Source organism: Acartia tonsa, chromosome 5, assembly GCF_053477335.1.
Source record: "Acartia tonsa isolate MP-2025a chromosome 5, ASM5347733v1, whole genome shotgun sequence".
NCBI classification, from domain to species: domain Eukaryota; kingdom Metazoa; phylum Arthropoda; class Copepoda; order Calanoida; family Acartiidae; genus Acartia; species Acartia tonsa.
The window spans coordinates 18,344,638-18,363,751 of record NC_137264.1 but is presented as its reverse complement, the minus strand read 5'-3'; the positions used below and the strand labels follow the sequence as shown (position 1 = coordinate 18,363,751).

The following is a 19,114-nucleotide window of genomic DNA, read 5'->3' as shown; positions in this document are numbered from 1 at the left end:
CCAAAAATGTTTTACATATAAGAAAAATACACCCCAAAAGTAAACTTTTTCCTTTAATAACCTATCCTCTCACTTCTAAGACAAAGCCTATGCACCCTGTTAACGCAAAAGTGTCAGATCCGACCCCCCCCCTTTGTTTGTAATACAGAATTATATATGTTTGATTGTATACTTGTAACTAATGCTTGAAATTATTTTTCTGAAATGCACTTCATGCAACTATTCCTTTATTTAAGGCTATTTTTTTTTCTCAATTTAGACAAAAATAATATATAACAACCAGCGTCGAATAGTCTATTTTGTTTTTTTTTAGTCTAAAACAAAACAATGTTTATTAACATCTTTGAAATATATTTATTTCAACTATAAAATTCTTGGTTTAAATAAAAGCTATTGGAATTTATTGAATTCGTCAGAATTAGTTGCGCATACAATAAAGCTAATACAAAAAATATACAAAAAACAGAACAAAAAACAAAACCTAAAAGACTTATTCTAAGAAGATTCTAAATAGAGAAAAATCGTTTGTAGTAATATATTCTGAATATCTACCAATTGTTCTTTTTACATAAAAATACTGTTGCTGCGCTACATAACTCTGTTCACCGAGGTAACTTCTGAACAACAATGAAACGTTTTGATATTCCATATTCATTGAAGAACATACCAATACCTTCAAGACTACAGTACAAAAAGCAGCTAATCAGTAAGGTAGAAAAATTTGTTAACACTCTAAGATGGGCCTGGTATTTTATTTGTTACCCTTCTGATACAGAAAGTAAAGAAACCTATGGATTCAAATCAAACAGAAGTGTCCCACAGTTTGATGAGCTTAAACAGCTACGAGGTTTTGAAGATGATTTGATCAAACTGATTGAAAATATTAAATTTAAACCTGTAACAAGCCAATTTCAACAAAAGCTGCAAGATGATTGTAAAAAAGTAAAAGACAGCAAAGATGTCATAGTGAGTGCAGATAAAACTTCAAACCTGTATGAAATTCCTGTGGCCAAGTACAATCAACTACTTAAAAATAATATTACTAACAATTATAAGAAGTGTGATGCCAACAACATTGATGAAGTTAACATGGAAGCAGCCGAGATAGCAACTGAACTTGGGCTTGCTGATAGAATCGAAGTTCTAGCCAAACCTTCCAGCTATGTAACCGTTAAAGATCATAAAAATAGCTTTCCTGGACGTGTAGAATGCAGATTGATCAATCCAGCTAAAACAAAAATTGGTATGATTTCAAAACAAATCTTAGACAATATAAATAAATGCATAAGATCAAGTACTAACTCTAACCAGTGGAGAAGCACAAAAGACACTCTTGATTGGTTCAACAATTTACAGAACAAGAATACCCTCAAATTCTTCCAGTTCGATATTGAAAGTTTTTATCCAAGCATCACAGAAAGCCTTCTTAACAGAGCTATTGTTTTTGGGTCCCAATTTGTTAACATTTCTGATCAAGATAAACAAATAATTTTTCACTCCAGAAAAACATTCCTGTTTTCACATAATGAACCTTGGGTAAAGAAAACTGGCGACAACTTTGATGTACCTATGGGTGGATATGACTCAGCTGAAGTGTCAGATCTAGTTGGGCTGTACCTTCTTAACAAGCTAGAAGCAGTGTTCCCCCAAGAAAATGTAGGTTTGTACAGAGATGATGGGTTGGCTGTCTTATCGGTGTCTGGGCCACAAATAGACAGAATCAGAAAACAAGTTATCAACATTTTCGGACAAGAAGGCTTAAAAATCACAGTAACTACAAACATTAAAACCACAAATTTCTTAGATGTCAACCTGGATCTGGAATCGGGCAACTTTAAACCCTACAGAAAACCGAACGACAAACCTAACTACATTAACATCAAGTCTTGCCATCCACCATCTACCAAGAAAGACCTGCCTACAATGGTTGAAAAACGGTTGTTTGATCTTTCCAGTAATGAAGAGCTTTTCAATTCTGAAAAACAACAGTATGAAGACGCACTCAAGGCATCAGGCTACAATAAAACTCTCAACTATCAAAACAATAATGCTCAACAAGGAAATCAAAATAGACGGCAAAGGAGCAGAAAAGTTCATTGGTTTTGTCCTCCCTACAATTCAGCATTGGCTACTAACATTGGCAAAGAATTTTTGAAGCTCGTAGATAAACACTTTTCAAACAATAGAGAAATGAAAAAATACTTTAACAGAAATACCGTCAAGATATCTTACAGCTGTATGCCTAACATGTCCAGTGTGATCTCCAGCCACAACAAAAAGATCCTGGGTCAATCCAACAACCTGACTGAAGCTGGATGTAATTGCAGGAGAGGAACAGTGTGTCCGCTAGATGGTAAATGTCTTACTGAATCCTTAATTTACAAAGCTACTGTAGAATCTGACCAGACATCATCAACCTATATTGGTCAAGCATCTACAACATTCAAAACAAGATACAATAATCACAAATCTTCATTCAACCTTCTCCATCTTCAAAAAAGTACACGGCTTTCTGGTTTTATTTGGAATTTGAAAGAAGAACAAAAACCTTACAATATTAAATGGGATATTGTTTCTTTGCAACCTACTTTTGATCCTGGATCTAACAAGTGTCAGCTTTGCTTAATGGAGAAAGTTTCAATTCTCAATTCTGACAAAAACTCATCTATCAACAAGCGGCATGAAATTTTCTCTAAATGTATTCATAGAAGAAATCATCTTTTGGCAAGACTGTAGCTGTTTAATATAGTTCTTTTTTATATATTGTAATACAATTTTTTTGAAAATCCTCTAAAACATTTGTAAAAAATCAACGTATTTATTTTTAATGAAAAAAATAGTCTCTTTCTGATGATTGCAGAAGCATGAAACTCTGAGTAAAAGAAAATAAAAATTTAAGATAAAATGTTGTTTTACTTTTAAGTAATGGGCTCCATAGAATACTCTATGTAGAGCACTCTTGTCTACCTTGGAAACCAACATTTGTCCTGGCTCCTGGCTACAGTTGAGCACTCTGTTCACCGAGGTAACTTCTGAACAACAATGAAACGTTTTGATATTCCATATTCATTGAAGAACATACCAATACCTTCAAGACTACAGTACAAAAAGCAGCTAATCAGTAAGGTAGAAAAATTTGTTAACACTCTAAGATGGGCCTGGTATTTTATTTGTTACCCTTCTGATACAGAAAGTAAAGAAACCTATGGATTCAAATCAAACAGAAGTGTCCCACAGTTTGATGAGCTTAAACAGCTACGAGGTTTTGAAGATGATTTGATCAAACTGATTGAGAATAACTTACCATTTTATTAAGTTTCTTTGTTAAAACACTCAAATAATATGAAATTGAATCCCGAGAATCATGGGCGTGCAACAGGGGCGGGGTTGTGAGTGAGTGGTTTAACATACCCCTTAAAATTTAAATTTGGAAGGCCATTTTTACCCTTTTTTCGCCTCAAGGACCACATCCCTTGTAAAAAAAAGTGCACGCCACTGCTTAAATTGAAGAGACATGGAAACAAAGAAACGTCAGCACAATTTTTCACAAGAATCAGCAAGTTTGTAAAAGCAAAGCAATGCTGTTCTATAATTATGACGTGTACTAACGTCTTAGCTTATTTTATTTTGTATTTAAAAACTGAAGAATCTTCTATAAATTGAATTTATTTTTGTTTTGTTTTAGATCTTAAACTGATTAGAGTTTTTTTTATAATTTTTGGAAATTGTTTCTCTTACTAACGGCTTATTAATAACGAAATATCACTTGATATAAAAAATCACGAGTAAATAGCAGTTTATTGATGGTAAGGAATTTTTGTATTAAATATTCTATTTGTGCCCCGTAAATAATATTTTTAGAAAGCATTGTGCATTTGGCTTATATGGAAGTTATGATACTTGTTTATTGACAGTATATGGTCACAAAACACAAAATTGTTTTGTGTTTTTTTTTCAGGGAGGGTGAAAAACTGATAAAACCCTTTCGTGACAACGCCTCTTAAGGGGCATTTCTTCTTATTTTCACAGTAGCTTTTCTTCTACTAGTCTTGTAGTAGTATATAGTATATAGTAGTCTTGCATATCAATATATGTTCCTGTGTGGATCTCTATCTGAACAGACTAGCAAGATACCTCCAACAATAATATATGTACCTGTATGGAACTCCATCTGGCCAGACTAGCAGGATAACTCCAACAATAATTTATGTACCTGTATGGAACTCCATCTGGCCAGACTAGCAGGATACCTCCAACAATAATTTATGTACCTGTATGGAACTCCATCTGGCCAGACTAGCAGGACACCTCCAACAACACAGGATACAAAGTGATGGGCACGCCACCAACCCTGTAATTTTTAAAAAGTAGGTAATAAAAATATTCTTTAATAAGGCAAAACTTGTGCGTTTACAAACAAGGATGACAACATCCATAAAAGCGAAGCACTGAAACGGTAGGACAAACGGACATTAACACTTATATAGTGTCAGAACTAAATAATCAGAATATAAATATATAAGAGTCGAAACAAAATTCTGAGTAAATTTGTTGAAAAACTGCTTTATACAGGATAATGTTTATGGACATACATACATTTTAGGACTTGATTATAAAATTGCTTCGCTTATAACATTATACTTTGTTCTCCCAGGAAACAATATACCAAAAATCAGATCAATCGGATGATTTGATCACATAAAATTTTTTTGTTAAAATAGTAAAAAAATCAACATGTTTAAAACGGACGTCCCAATAAGGATCCCAAACTCAAAAACAAATTTTCAGCGCGATCCGACCACCAGTTCTTGAGATACGGTGACCTGGTGTCCTTGGTACCGACTGTAAGATTTGGGAAATGATTCGAATCCTTAGTAAATTTGGCTAAGTCCAAAAATTTTTTGACACTTAGAATATTTTTGACCTGGTGTCCTCTCAGTAGGTACGCTTGGTGTCACCTGGGTATTTTTTCTTCAAAAATTTGACTAAGTGTCAAAATATTTTTGGACTTAGCCAAATTTACTAAGGATTCGAACCATTTCCCAAATCTTACAGTCGGTACCAAGGACACCAGGTCACCGTATCTCAAGAACCGGTGGTCGGATCGCGCTGAAAATTTGTTTTTGAGTTTGGGACCCTTATTGCAAGAATTTGCTATGTTTTGCAAGAATTTGCTACGTTTTGTAAGAATTTGCTATGTTTTGTAAGAATTTGCTATGTTTTGCAAGAATTTGCTATGTTTTGTAAGAATTTGCTATGTTTTGCAAGAATAAGCTATGTGAAGGACAGAAAAGCTAAGTTTTCCAAGAATTTGCTATGTTTTCCAAGAATTTGCTATGTTTTGCAAGAATTTGCTATGTTTTGCAAGAATTTGCTATGTTTTGCAAGAATTTGCTATGTTTTGCAAGAATTTGCTATGGTTTGTAAGAATTTGCTATGTTTTGCAAGAATTTGCTATGTTTTGCAAGAATTTGCTGTGTTTTGTAAGAATTTGCTATGTTTTGCAAGAATTTGCTATGTTTTGTAAGAATTTGCAATGTTTTGCAAGAATTTGCTATGTAAAGGACAGAAAAGCTAAGTTTTCCAAGAATTTGCTATGTTTTGTAAGAATTTGCAATGTTTTGCAAGAATTTGCTATGTTTTGTAAGAATTTGCTATGTTTTGCAAGAATTAGCTATGTGAAGGACAGAAAAGCTAAGTTTTCCAAGAATTTGCTATGTTTTGCAAGAATTTGCTATGTTTTGCAAGAATTTGCTATGTTTTGCAAGAATTTGCTATGTTTTGCCAGAATTTGCTATGTTTTGCAAGAATTTGCTATGTTTTGTAAGAATTTGCAATGTTTTGCAAGAATTTGCTATGTTTTGTAAGAATTTGCTATGTTTTGCAAGAATTAGCTATGTAAAGGACAGAAAAGCTAAGTTTTCCAAGAAGTTGCTATGTTTTGTAAGAATTTGCTATGTTTTGCAAGAATTTGCTATGTTTTGTAAGAATTTGCTTTGTTTTGCAAGAATTTGCTATGTTTTGTAAGAATTTGCAATGTTTTGCAAGAATTTGCTATGTTTTGTAAGAATTTGCTATGTTTTGCAAGAATTAGCTATGTGAAGGACAGAAAAGCTAAGTTTTCCAAGAATTTGCTATGTTTTGCAAGAATTTGCTGTGTTTTGCGAGAATTTGCTATGTTTTGCAAGAATTTGCTATGTTTTGTAAAAATTTGCTATGTTTTGCAAGAATTTGCTATGTTTTGTAAGAATTTGCAATGTTTTGCAAGAATTTGCTATGTTTTGTAAGAATTTGCTATGTTTTGCAAGAATTAGCTATGTGAAGGACAGAAAAGCTAAGTTTTCCAAGAATTTGCTATGTTTTGCAAGATGAAGGACATAAGCAGCCTTCCTAATGTAAGAATTTGTCAGACAAAGGACATAAGTCACCTCCCTTAAGTTAGATTTTGTTAGATGAAGGACATAAGTAGCCTTCCTTAGATCAATTTCCAGTGACTTCTGTCCTAATTAGGAATGACTTTGTTTTCTTTCCATGATCCAAAAATTTTTTTGCTATTATTGGACAAAGTAAGTTTTTCGTTTTAGAGAAGCTATCTTCATAACAAGTTTTTTTTAACAACTTTTAAGTAAGACTTCCTAAGTAATTTCAAAGCTGTTTAGACTACTGTGCAAGGAAATCCCCCCCAATTTAAAACAGAAAAAGTTTTACCTTAATTCTTGATCCATTAACAATGAGTATTGACTCTCTGATGGTGAGTGTGCAGTAGTACCAGACAATCAGGAAGAAGAACACCAGGTCTAGAACTCGATACCCCAGGAAAAAGTTGGTCGTTGCCAGAATTCCACCTGTAACAATAAAAATTCTGTATATGTGTCAAGTAAGATAACCTAAACAACTCTACTTACTGATATAAAATGATGCTTTAATTCTGTGTGTAAAAAAGTACAAAATCTTCAACTTTAACTCTTTGCTCTTACAATTTGTATAAGCAAAAATGTTTATTATGTAAAAAATTGTGAGAAAAATGCAAATATATTCCTAGCAATGCAAATATTTAAGTGCGAAGCTACTCAAAAAGTACAATCTGGTTGTTATTATTAGTTGAAATATTAAAATATAATTTAATTGCCATTGTACTGTACATACACATAATAAAAATTACATAAAAGGCAATTTTAGGGTAGGAAGGTGAAACGGACTAAAATGATTATACTGTCCACCATTTTTATCAACCCGTTCTAAACATTTGTTAGCTTACAAACGTTCGAGGGATTGGATTGATTATTGATTGTTTTGTGCAAAAAATGTCCAAACTTTTCCACCAATAACTAAACAAAAGGGTTAATTTTGTTTAGTATAATTTGGAGGTATATTGATACATCCATTATACTAAACAATTCCAATTATTTTTGCAACAATTAGGGGCTAAGATTTTCTATAATTTTACAAAAGCTTCTCTACGATTGGAAATGTATCAGATCGTTCTTGGTTCCTTTTCTACTTGTCCAACTAGCCTTAGAGAAAAATCCATTTAAAACTTTTGCCATCTATCCATTTCTATCTCTCTCACTGTTCATGGAATACATGGCTATGTAAATAAACTGAAAATTCTTTTAATTTGAAATTGATTAAAAGGAAAGGACCGAGGATGCAAGCTTTTCCGGAGTGGTCCTATCCGGGGAGACGGAGAAGAAGACCCCGGGCAAACCTGCATCAAACACACCTGCTTAACCATTCACCCTGTCCGGGTTTCCACCAAGGGGCTGGCCTAATAGGCTTTTAAGTCAGCCCCTGTCAGCTCTGGAGGCCTTTCAACTCCAACCCTCTAACACCCCTCCCCCTCCTCCTCTCATCCTCTCTGGCGACATCCATCCAAATCCTGGCCCTAAATACCCCTGTTCTACCTGCTCCCGCAATATTACCCGCTCCACTGGTGCCTTCCTCTGCAACTCCTGCCAACTCTGGGTTCATCCTAAATGTTCCCTCCTTCCATCCAAATCCGATTACAATTCCAACTGGGAGAAGGGATAGCATACCGCCGTGTTGCTGTTTAAGGTGAAATTTAATAAGGTAATGGCCGAAAAATTGATGTACATCCCCAATGATGATACAAAAAATTACCCATTATGTAGATTACAATAAGTGGTTGAAACGTTTGGACACTCAACTTAATAATCCAACCAATCAAAATTCCATTAAAGTCCTAAAAGATGTTAAGCCAACGAATAAGAAAACGTTATTATAAGACTTTAGGAACTAGTGTAATAAACAGCCCAATGTCCCCTCCCTCCCTGTCCCTGGTTCCTCAGCCACTCATTCTTTCTGTTCACTCACATACTTGCGTTAACGTGACAGCTTCTATGTATTTGGCGGATATTTTAAATTATTCTCTATACAATTAAATTTTTAAATACAAGGAAATTACTTTGCAAATTAAATTCTAAAAATAAAAATTAGGATAATTATGTCCATATGTAACAACTCGTATTTTATCATAAAGAGTAAATGAAGGACATTTCTTGGTACTTAATTAAATGGCCTGAAAATTTAGATAAAAACAATACCAGGCAAGTTTCCAAGCTTTAAGTAATATTTCTTTTAAACCGGCAAAAAGCTTTCTAATGCATTACAATGCAATAAAGAAAATTTCTGTCAAGGGTAAGTGGGTCTAATTAAGCAATCCTTTTGTTCTTTTTTCTCTTATTATCATTTCATTGTTTCTGCTTAACCCTAATCTCCATACATTATAAAATTACCTTCTAACGTTTCAACATTGAAATTCACTCAACAAGTTTTATAATGCAAAACTTTCACAACGTTCAAAACTTTAGGAAAATAAGCACACACACATATCAAATATGCATTATCTTACTCAAGGACAATTATGTAAAAAAAAATTAGGATCTACTGCAGTTCACGGTAATGTAATAGCCAAGATCCAATGATGCACAGGGAAAGCTTCACTGAAGAAAAAACGCGTAAATTAGGTCTTTTTCGCGCATTTCTCTGCACTGCGAGATAATTATGCATTATTGATTTATGGCTATTCCAGATTATTTGTAGGCCTTCTTATGCCGCTTAAAACATTGTGCGGGCATGATCTGTACGTTCAGCCGTTTGGCAGCTAGCAGCCTTTAAAATTCATAGATTTTTGGAAATATTGCTTACCAGCAATATTTTACCGTGAACTGCAGTAGATCCAAAAAATTAAATATCCCTAATCTATGACTTTTGTAAGCATATATCTACTAAAAATAACATATAAAAGGGATTAGGTGCTATTTCTAACCAAATTTCTGGGACTGATCACTGGGATCTTAAGGGATAAGACAATTGAAAATCATTTATCCCTAATATTTATCATCCATTATCTTATCCATAAAGATCCCTGATAACTTACCTTTTTACCAGAGAAAAATGATAAAAACTTACCGATAAGATTAACAATGAGCTTGAAAGATTCATATTGTTCTTTGTATCTGTACTTCTCATTCTTATCCAAGATAGAGACATCCACATTACCCATAATAACTCGTAAATATCTAAAAAAGATTATCAAATAGGTATTTTGTTTTCGGAGCCAAGATAATCTTTTTTATATCTGGAAAATTTCATATTTGTATAGTTTTGAATCCTCAAGTCAGGGTTCTTAAAAACACGGGTCTTAAATCAGAAGTTTGACCCAACCCGATCCGGGTACCCGAAAAAAACTCGGGTTTTTTCATAAAACCCGTTTTTTTGTAGGAATAAAGGGCTTTAAAATAAACTATGTAATGATGAAAATTAATTGTTTTAGACATACAAATATGATCAAAATAAAAGAGAATGAATCTGATTATCTATTTTAAATGTTTCTTTTCATTAAAATTTCTAATGTCTAACTTCTAGCTAATATTAGATAGAAAATATTCAACTAAATGTAAAAACAATTGTAGGAATCTGTTACTAACTTAATATAGAATAAAACCCCCCAAAAAACCGCGGTTTTTTATAACCTACCAAAACCGACAAAAAAAATGGGTTTGGGTATATGGGTTAACAACCCTGCTTAATGTCAACGTGCAATTTATTTGTGAGTAAAGTAACGACATTCTGGATGTAACTCCATTGTTAAAATATTAACAGTCCGTCCATATTATTTACAATATAAAACATGCATTAATGGATATTAAGCTTTATTGAAAATACACTTGAAGTTTTAAAAAAAAATGCTAGGATGATATTATATTCCTAAAAATACGTCGCAGGAAATTGAATATTATTTTGAAAGAGAAACCATTTTTTCTTGATAAAACAAAAAACTAATTTCCGAAAACGCAACGCCTTTATAACCATAACTGTTTATGAAAGTAAATGCTTATAAAAATATGTTAGAATAAAAATTCAGGGAAAATGACAAAAATCAACAAAAAAGGATTTAAAGTTGGAAATGGGGATATGACAATGGATGATATTTAATCTTTCTAATATTAGCGGAGAGAAAAGGGTTATAGAAAAAGGATCCTTCGCTGTCCCCTTTAGAAGAGACAAATAAAAATGGAGGTGAAATAGTTTTTCAGTTGTGTGAGAAGGTGGGAGGGGTCTAAAATGGAATTTATTTAAATCATTGTGATGATTCCCCGATAACACAAAACCTAATTGATAAATGGCTAGTTAAGTATATATCATCGACGGAAAGCCGGGGCGTAGCTGCCCTTAAACCTTCGAATTGCTTGTACAGACATACAAACTAACATCCTACACCTAGGTATTTCAAATAAAAATTATTCCCATCCAAGTAAAAAAGAACACTTTTATAATGTCACCTGTTTATTGTATTCCAAATGAATAGATTGAATGAAACAAAAGAATCATTTAAGATTATCAAATTATGTATATTTTTACCAACAAAAACAAGGATAATTACGTTCATTTTTGGCAATCAAAACATCTTAGAATTAACGCCTTTTTAATGGCAGTTGTCCTCAAAGCCTAGTCAAGCAAAGAAACCTCTTCCCTCATTTAGATATTGAGAAAAACTAAAAGGGGGGAGGGAGGGCTAGTTTTATGTGTGTTTGTTTTAAATTTTATTTTAATTAGGTTACATTGGGTAGACAAGCAGGGTTAAGCCCCCTCACCATAGGGATTTGAAACAAGAAAAAAACATCTCCCATGCTCTTATTTTCAATTAATTTTAGAATTATAGTGGGGAATTTTTGTGCTCGCTAGCACTTTCGAGGAAGAGCCTCGGATTAGTTTAGCACTATATTTTTTAGGGATGGCAATCCGTCAAATTTTAGGACCGGATTCGGATTCTTACAAGAATCCGTCCAAAAAAAGGTGGATTCCAAATTCTTATTTTTGGCGGATTCTAGCATTATTTTAAAAAAATTTAATTGCTACATATGCCCTAAAAATTAATGTTCTTGGCGTTCTCTATAATTCAATTCCGAGAATCGAACCAGATTTTAAAAGATATAATGTTTGCCTTCAAAAAGGCAGAGTTGAAAGAAAAAACTCAAGACGCTAATTTTAGCCTACCAATTAAGAATCAGAATCCACTATTAAAAAACGGATTCCGGATTCGAATTCCAAAATTAGCTAAAAGTTGGGCGGATTCCGGATTCGGATTGCCAACCCTAAATTTTTGTAACATTATTCATTCTTTGGAAAAATATATTAGTCATTATATAAAGCACTAAGGGCATTACCAAAAAACAGACAAACATAAATGATTGTTAAAGTAGCCACTCAGCACAAGAATAAGTCTTTTGTTTGTATTTTAGACGATGTAAAAGCGTTACATTTACGAAATATTTACAAAGTACATATTAAAAAAGCAGTATATAGGAAAAGTATTTAATAAAGTACCAACACATTAATGCCCGATGGATTAAAAACGGTTCTGATCCATACTAAAACTACTGTATGTAAACTAATAAAGTACTATAATTTTAATCTTTTTAAAATGCTTAGCATCGCTGTAAGTATCCGATTCCCTAACTGACACTAAGATTGTGAACTAAAACATTCTTTTTATTCTTTTGAAGGGAGAGGACAATTTGTCTTGTTTATTTTTTAAAAGGGGGGGGGGGGGGGGGGTTTAATGCAACCTTCTCGTAATCAATGATTAAATGGCACTTAGAATTCGAATTTCGATCTGAAATTTTTCATGAGTAATCCTTGGTAGGTCTATATTCCCTAAATCGAACAAAAAGTTGGAAAAGTAACGGCTGGCGGCTCAGCCGTTTTTTGCCTATTTTCAGGGCAAATTCATCATTAATTACGTAGGAATCAACTTTTTAAAACATATTTTTGGTTTAATTCATGTTAAATGATAGCAATAATCATTTTTTAAATTTCTAGTACCAACAGCTACCGGCTAGAACTGTGTAATAAGGTTTTTGAGCCACAAAAACTATTATGTGGTGATAGGTTTCGTGACTAATTTTCTTAAGATAGCCCAAAAAATGGCAAAATGGCTGAGCCGCCAGCCGTTACTTTTCCAACTTTTTGTTCGATTTAGGGAAAATAGACCTACCAAGGATTATTCATGCAAAATTTCAGATCAAAATTCGATTTCTAAGTGCAATTTAATCATTGATAACGAGATGGTTGCATTAAAAAAAACCCTTACTAAATTGTAAGGTATTACTTTTTACTAGGATAAAGGTTAATTTTACAAACATGATAAATATTAATGAATATAAATTCCTATTTGTTATAACACCATAGTGTATTTATATTTGTATTGTATGATTATAAAATCAACTTTTTGATAACGCATAATAACACGTGTTTTTTTGATAGATTAAAAATATTAATCATTAACACGTATTTTATAAATCATTACAAAAATATCAACAAAATATATTAATATATGTTATTTAAACCTTTTTTGGGATCAGTTCTTTTATCGATTATTTCCAAAAATCATAGCTGTGTCACGGCCAAACGGTTAAACTATTAGATTATGTTCGCACAAAATTTCAACCGACAAAAGAAGGCCTACAAATTCTGGAATAACCATTTCTCAATAATGCACAGTTATCAGTGCACATGAATGCGCTTTTTCTTTCATATACGTCATTCGATCTTAGCTATTCCAAATTATTTATAGGCATTATTATGCCACTTACCACGGTTTACCGATCTAGATCCTTTTTTTGTTACGTATGACAAATAAATAAGGACGAATTAATAGGAAAATATAATTGCTAGATGACAACTAAAAATCATATAATTAAAAAAATACGTGTTTACTGTGAGGGAGGGGAAAATCCAAGTTTACCAAAGCTTTTTTTCAAAAGTTTTATATTTATTAAAGGCAGTATTTTACATATTAGCCTTTAAAGATATATCTTTTATATTTCTGTGACCTTTCGCTACATAGTCCATGTTACCTATGCGTCTTACGGCAAGGCTAGATTTAGTAGATTACAAGAAGGTAAAGGCTTCACGACGCGCGGGGCTAAGAAATGTGTGAAATTAAGAATGTATTGTAAAGTTTTCTGGTATAGTCCCTTTCGTAACAACACCTTTTTAGGGGCTTTACGCCTTATTTTCACAGTAGTTTTTCTCTTACTTCTAGCCCCTGCGGGGCAATAACCTAACCTAACACTATCAAAAGCTACTGTGAAAACACGACGAAACGCCCCTTAAGAGGCGTTGTAACGGAAGGGACTACTTCCAAGTTTCTATTGATTTACCTTCCCGATTTGGTGGGTAGAGATTCCATCATTTGACTGAGTTGACCCTGGCGCCGAAGTATGTCCTAAATAACAAGAATAAGAACATCCATAAAAGCGGGAATAATGCAGAGCCTAGAAGTCATGAGTTGATTATAAAGTTTAAACAAAATTCCCCTGTCCAGCCTATTATTAAGTTATTAAGGCATAACCTTTTAAAATCTTTTTTAACATCGCGGCCTTTCAACAAAAGAATACCTACTCTATAAAAAAACTAACAAATTCTATAGTAAAGCATCAATTAAAGACGGAAGGAAGTAAGGTAAATTCCAAATGTAGAAAAACGTAGATTTTTTGTATCAAAGTTCAAAAAAATAAATAAATATCAAATGTTTTGTAAATGTCAAGCTGCATAAACTTTTTGAAGAGCAATTACAGTTGTGTGTTCAGGAATTCCCCACGAAAAGGGGACTATGCACGAACGAGAGCAATTGATTCTAAGCACCTTCCAGCATTGATCCTTGGTATTTTTTAGTGAATGTACTAGGTTAATGTTTAATATTTGGTTTATCGACTAAAATAATAAGTTTCACCATGGTTTTATATGAATTTTGTTGGTGAAATGTTAAGCATTTTTCGGCGCAATATCACCAAATGCTTTATTGAGTTCAAAGTACAAAATGAAATAACACGGCAAAAATTCATCAAATGCTGTAAATTGCAAAAGTACATTAATTGAGATCTGTTTAAAATATTTTAAGTTACCAACCCTAAATTTCTAAATGTACAAGTTTTATCGAAATAATACTTTTTTATGTGAAAGCTACTGAAACAACAGTTTGAACTCAACAAAACATTTGATGATATTTTAACAATGCTTATAATTTTAAATAAAAAACATCTTTCAGTCGATAAACCATATATTAAACATTAACCTAGTATTTTCACTAAAAAAATATTAAGTGTCAAGGTGGAAGATGCTTTTAGAATCACTTGGTCTCGTTCGTACATAGTCCCCTATATCCATAAATAATACACAAATCAAGAAAACTGTAATTTGGAGAAAAGCGCGTGGAAACAGGAAATTTAGGACAAAATCAAGCTATGCAGTATTTGACACTACACTTCACATACCCACCTACTGCACGCCATTTATTGTGTATTAAATCTATAATCTAACCTTTCTGAGGTCTTCTAATTCACCTTCTTCCTCCTTGCAGGTTGGTTCGATCTAAAAAAGTTTTTTTTCTCATATAGGATTGAATAGAGATAACCAAGAGACATGTTGTCTAAATCAACCAATAAAAGAATACTTAAGATTCATTCAAGACATCTCATAGCTTGAAACATTTTACACATCTTGGTACGTAAGGGCATAATTTTTAAATTCCGTTCTAATTATGAGGCAGCTAAAAATTGTCGCATATCTTAGGATAACCTTTTCTTCAATAAATTAATAGCACATTTGTATTTGCACATTTGCCAAACAATTCGATATTTTATATGTTGAAAGTGTGTAGAATTGCATGGGAATCCCAAATCTCACGCCTCAGATCCACTAGGAAACTCGAGGGCAACATCCGCGCCGCTTTGATTGCACTACCTTTTTTTTGAGAAGTCCTAACTGTGCATGGTAATAAGTTGCCTAAGTTCATTACTATAGAAATTTAATTTGAAATTCCCAATTTTAACCAGACAACTGCCACCTAGCCATACAAGATGCGTAGATTTCATATCTGGCAACTAGAAAATCCAACGAAATCTAATTTTTGAAAAATTTAAGTTTGAAAATTTCAAGTTCAAATTTTATCCCCTATGTATGATTTATTTAAGACTGAATTTCCGTTACCTTAGCAAAGCTCCTGATAAAAAAATGGCCATTGATTAATTCCCTTTAGGAGTGGTTTTACGAAGAACTTGCAACCTGGTTCAAAAGTTTAAATTAATAATCTTTGCTTTTCTTGTCATAATTGTGCGTTAACTCCTAGGGGAAGAAAAATGTAGGCATTCCCCCTACTCTAACTATTAATGTCGTGCACCTGATAGGGACTGATAGCAGTAGGGACCATTTTTAACGTTTTTAGTTATGACGCAGTGTCGGTCCCAGAATGCGCAACGTGTTGGGTCACGGTCGTAGGTTATCCCTTATAACAACTCACCTCTTTCATTAGCTTCTTGATAACATTGAGTCTGTATTTTTGGTGAGTTACTCCGCTTAAACATTTCTTCTGCCATGATATTGATTTATCCAATACCTAAAAATAAAAGATTACAATAAAATCCCTCTTGATTTTTATGGCCCACTTAAATCAGACAGTTTATTTAAGCAAAACACTATTGTTCAATTTGTTGGTTTGTCTGTCTGTAACGTTATGCGAAATGTGCTTTCCTCGGTTGCTATTTAAGATACACGTTGGAAATTTTGTTGAAGATTCTTTGTACTTATGAGCATAATTCATTTGGTCATTCGGTCATGCTTCAAAAAGACAAAAATACTTTTGTCTCTAAAGATTTCGTGATTTTAAAATTTATCATACAACTTCTCTCTTTCTCTCCTTTTCCTATATGACAACTGAACATCTGCTATATAACTAACTTTGTGCACAAGTTTGTCCATCTATTGGTTTGTTTGTGCTTTTCTACTTATGGCGTTGTCACCCTTGTTTTGTAGATAAGAATTGCTGAAGTCTTAATCTCATGATAGCTGCGCTAATATTAAGAAAAGAAATCGTGTTAGAGATTATTTGTTGTGTGGGGGGGGGGGAGGGTTACTGTTGAGAGCACTCAAGTTTATATGGGAAAATTGTTGAAATTACTTTTAGATTAAATTACATTTTTATACAATGTAACGATGGGCATTCACTTCCACACGTGGATCAAAACAGTTTCAAATCATCAAAACCAAATATCATTGCAAAACGTAAATTCCACTTTCTTTAGGCATACTGTTTCAGTGCCTAGTTGAGCACAAAAACCCCTTGCCCCCCCCCCCATTCTATAAAAGTTTGTCATTTTTTTCTTTTTCTTTAGATCCGGATAGGTTAGGTTATATTGGAAACCAGGTAGCTCCGCAGGGTGATGGTATTTTTTTTAAAATGAGGGGAAGGGGTTTCTGTGCTCGCTGAGCATTCTAAGGAAAATCACCGACACTCTCTTTATCCCTCTTCATTATAATTTTAGCAATATGAAACACTATACAGATAATGTTCAGTGATTGGACACAGTAGTATCTACCAGGAACTAAATAGGTATCAGTTTTTAGTCTTCCTATTCAGATGTGTGTGTGTGTGTGTGTGTAGCCATTTCATCGGTCTGGTTCAGGGTTGCCATCTAGCTGTAGAAATCTTGCTACTTTTCTCGGTTTTTTCCAAAGGTCGATAGGATTCAGATCTGTAGGGTTGGAGTTGCAGTTGAAAAGGTGGGGGACATCATGAGGGGAAACTTGACAAGCTGGGCATTTGTTGTCAATTTCTTCGTTGATACGGTGATTGTAGTCATTCACTTTAGTGCTAAAACCAGATCTGAGTTGGGACAGAGAACAGCGGGCCTTTCTAGTTAGTGTGTTCTCTGATTTACTAATTTCTGGGGGTTTGAAGTTGAGGACTCTGTTGTTCTTATATTTGCTTTTAACAGTTGCAACGGTTTTTGTGTGCAGAGATTTAAGGCCTCTTTTTAACTCTGGTTTATTTGTAATAGGAGTAATGCGTCTAATTTCGTTTTTATATTGAAGGGCAGTTTTTTTCATCTGTCTTGGGTCTGGGGGGCGATCCAAGTGTTTCTGTCCAGGGTGGCCTGGTAAGTGTGAAGCGAGCAGGAATTGTTTGGTAATAAGCTGAGCATGGGGTTGTAGGGGTAGAACCTTTGTTTCTTGATGGAGATGATCTATGCTGGACATTTTTAAGCAGCCAGTAGCTATCCTAAGAGCTTGATTTTGGATAGTTTGTAAATTTTGCCATTGACTAGGGCTAATTATAGAGCTCCAGATGGGACACCCATATTCTAAGACACTTCTGCCAATAGATTTATAGGTGTTGACTAGGGTTTCTTTATCTTGTCCCCAGTCTGATCCAGCCAGGCATTTCAGGATATTAATCTTTGGTTTAGCATTATTAATGGAAGACTGAGTGTGATGACAAAATTTATGGAGCGAGTCAAATACTACTCCTAATAACTTTGGCTTGTTTTCAAGGGAGATTAAATTATTTCTGAGAAAGACTTGAGGGTGTATTTTGTAATCTTTGGTATCGGGTGAGAAAAGAGTGACTGTAGATTTTTCTGGAGAAACCAGGAGTTCTCTTTCATCCAGAAAATCAAGTAGTTTATCCAGGTATGCATTTATCTTGATGGTTAAAGCCTGGATTTCAACGCCAGAAGTGTATATGGAGATATCATCGGCATATTGGATAATATAGATATCTTCTGGTGGGTCAGGAATATTTGCAAGGTAAAAGCAAAAAAGAAGGGGGGAGGTAACTGCCCCTTGAGGTACACCTGTGCGGACATTCCTGGATGTTGATAGTTTATTTCTAAACTGTACTTTAGATTGTCTACCTCTCAGGTAACAATTTAACCATCTTTTAAGGTGTGGTGGAAGGTCAGAATCATTAAGTCCTTTCAAAAGCTTATCGTGATTTACCATATCAAATGCTTTTGAAAGGTCAAGTTGCACGAGCAGAGTTCTGTCAGGGGGTAGATTCTGATTAAAACCTTTACATACATGTTCGTTGAAATCATGTAGAGCTGTGATGGTAGAGTGGTTTTTCCGAAAACCATGTTGAAAAGTTGGAACTTTAAGATGGTGATCCAAGGTTGGAAGCACAAGGCGCTCAAGTATCTTGATTGCAGGACAGAGGATGGACACAGGTCTGTAGGATTTAGAGTCAGAAGGATCTTTGCCAGGTTTTAAAAGTGGGAAGATTATTGATTGTTTCCAAATTGCTGGTATTTTGCTGGAATTTAAGGAAAGGTTGAATATTTTGGTTAGAAAAGAAATACCTTTATTTCCTAGGTGTTTAAGGTGTAAATTGGTGATGTTATCAGGACCTATGGCTTTTGATGCTTTACTTTTCTTTATGGCTTCTTTAGTTTCGTCATCAGTGTGAGCATGTTGGTTATCAAGGTTGTTTTTCCTGATGTTATCTGTGATGATTCTGCTTTCTCTGGAACTTTTATGATGAACTACAGCTGAATATTGTTTGTTGAAATTATTTGCAATTTTTACAGGACAGGAAATATATTTGCCTTTAAATTTGATTGGTCTATTGCCAGTGCTAGCAGATTTGCCGTTTAATCTTTTGATTAGTTTGAAAAGTTTGGAAGAGCTAGGCCTAATTTCTTCCACAGTTTTTCGCCATTTTTCTTTTTTGTGATCAAAAATCAAAGAGCTAATTTCATTATTTAGACGTTTTATATCTTCAGAAGTAGGATCTGTGGATCTTAGATTATCC

General features: G+C 33.7%; 1 protein-coding gene across 5 annotated transcripts in view; it reads right to left on the bottom strand.

Annotated features, from left to right (window-relative positions):
* The window catches only part of LOC145318912 (transmembrane protein 120 homolog), a 51,775-nt gene that overhangs the window by 31,224 nt on the left and 1,437 nt on the right, over positions 1 to 19,114 (bottom strand). For all 5 annotated transcript variants that reach the window (XM_080160608.1, XM_080160607.1, XM_080160609.1 and 2 more), the window contains exons 3-8: positions 15,827 to 15,922; positions 14,848 to 14,898; positions 13,689 to 13,753; positions 9,433 to 9,542; positions 6,709 to 6,845; positions 4,272 to 4,351 (exon numbers count right to left, since the gene is read on the bottom strand). In XM_080160608.1, coding sequence (XP_080016734.1) covers positions 4,272 to 4,351; positions 6,709 to 6,845; positions 9,433 to 9,542; positions 13,689 to 13,753; positions 14,848 to 14,898; positions 15,827 to 15,922 — 539 coding nt within the window. The remainder of the gene's footprint in view (positions 1 to 4,271; positions 4,352 to 6,708; positions 6,846 to 9,432; positions 9,543 to 13,688; positions 13,754 to 14,847; positions 14,899 to 15,826; positions 15,923 to 19,114) is intronic.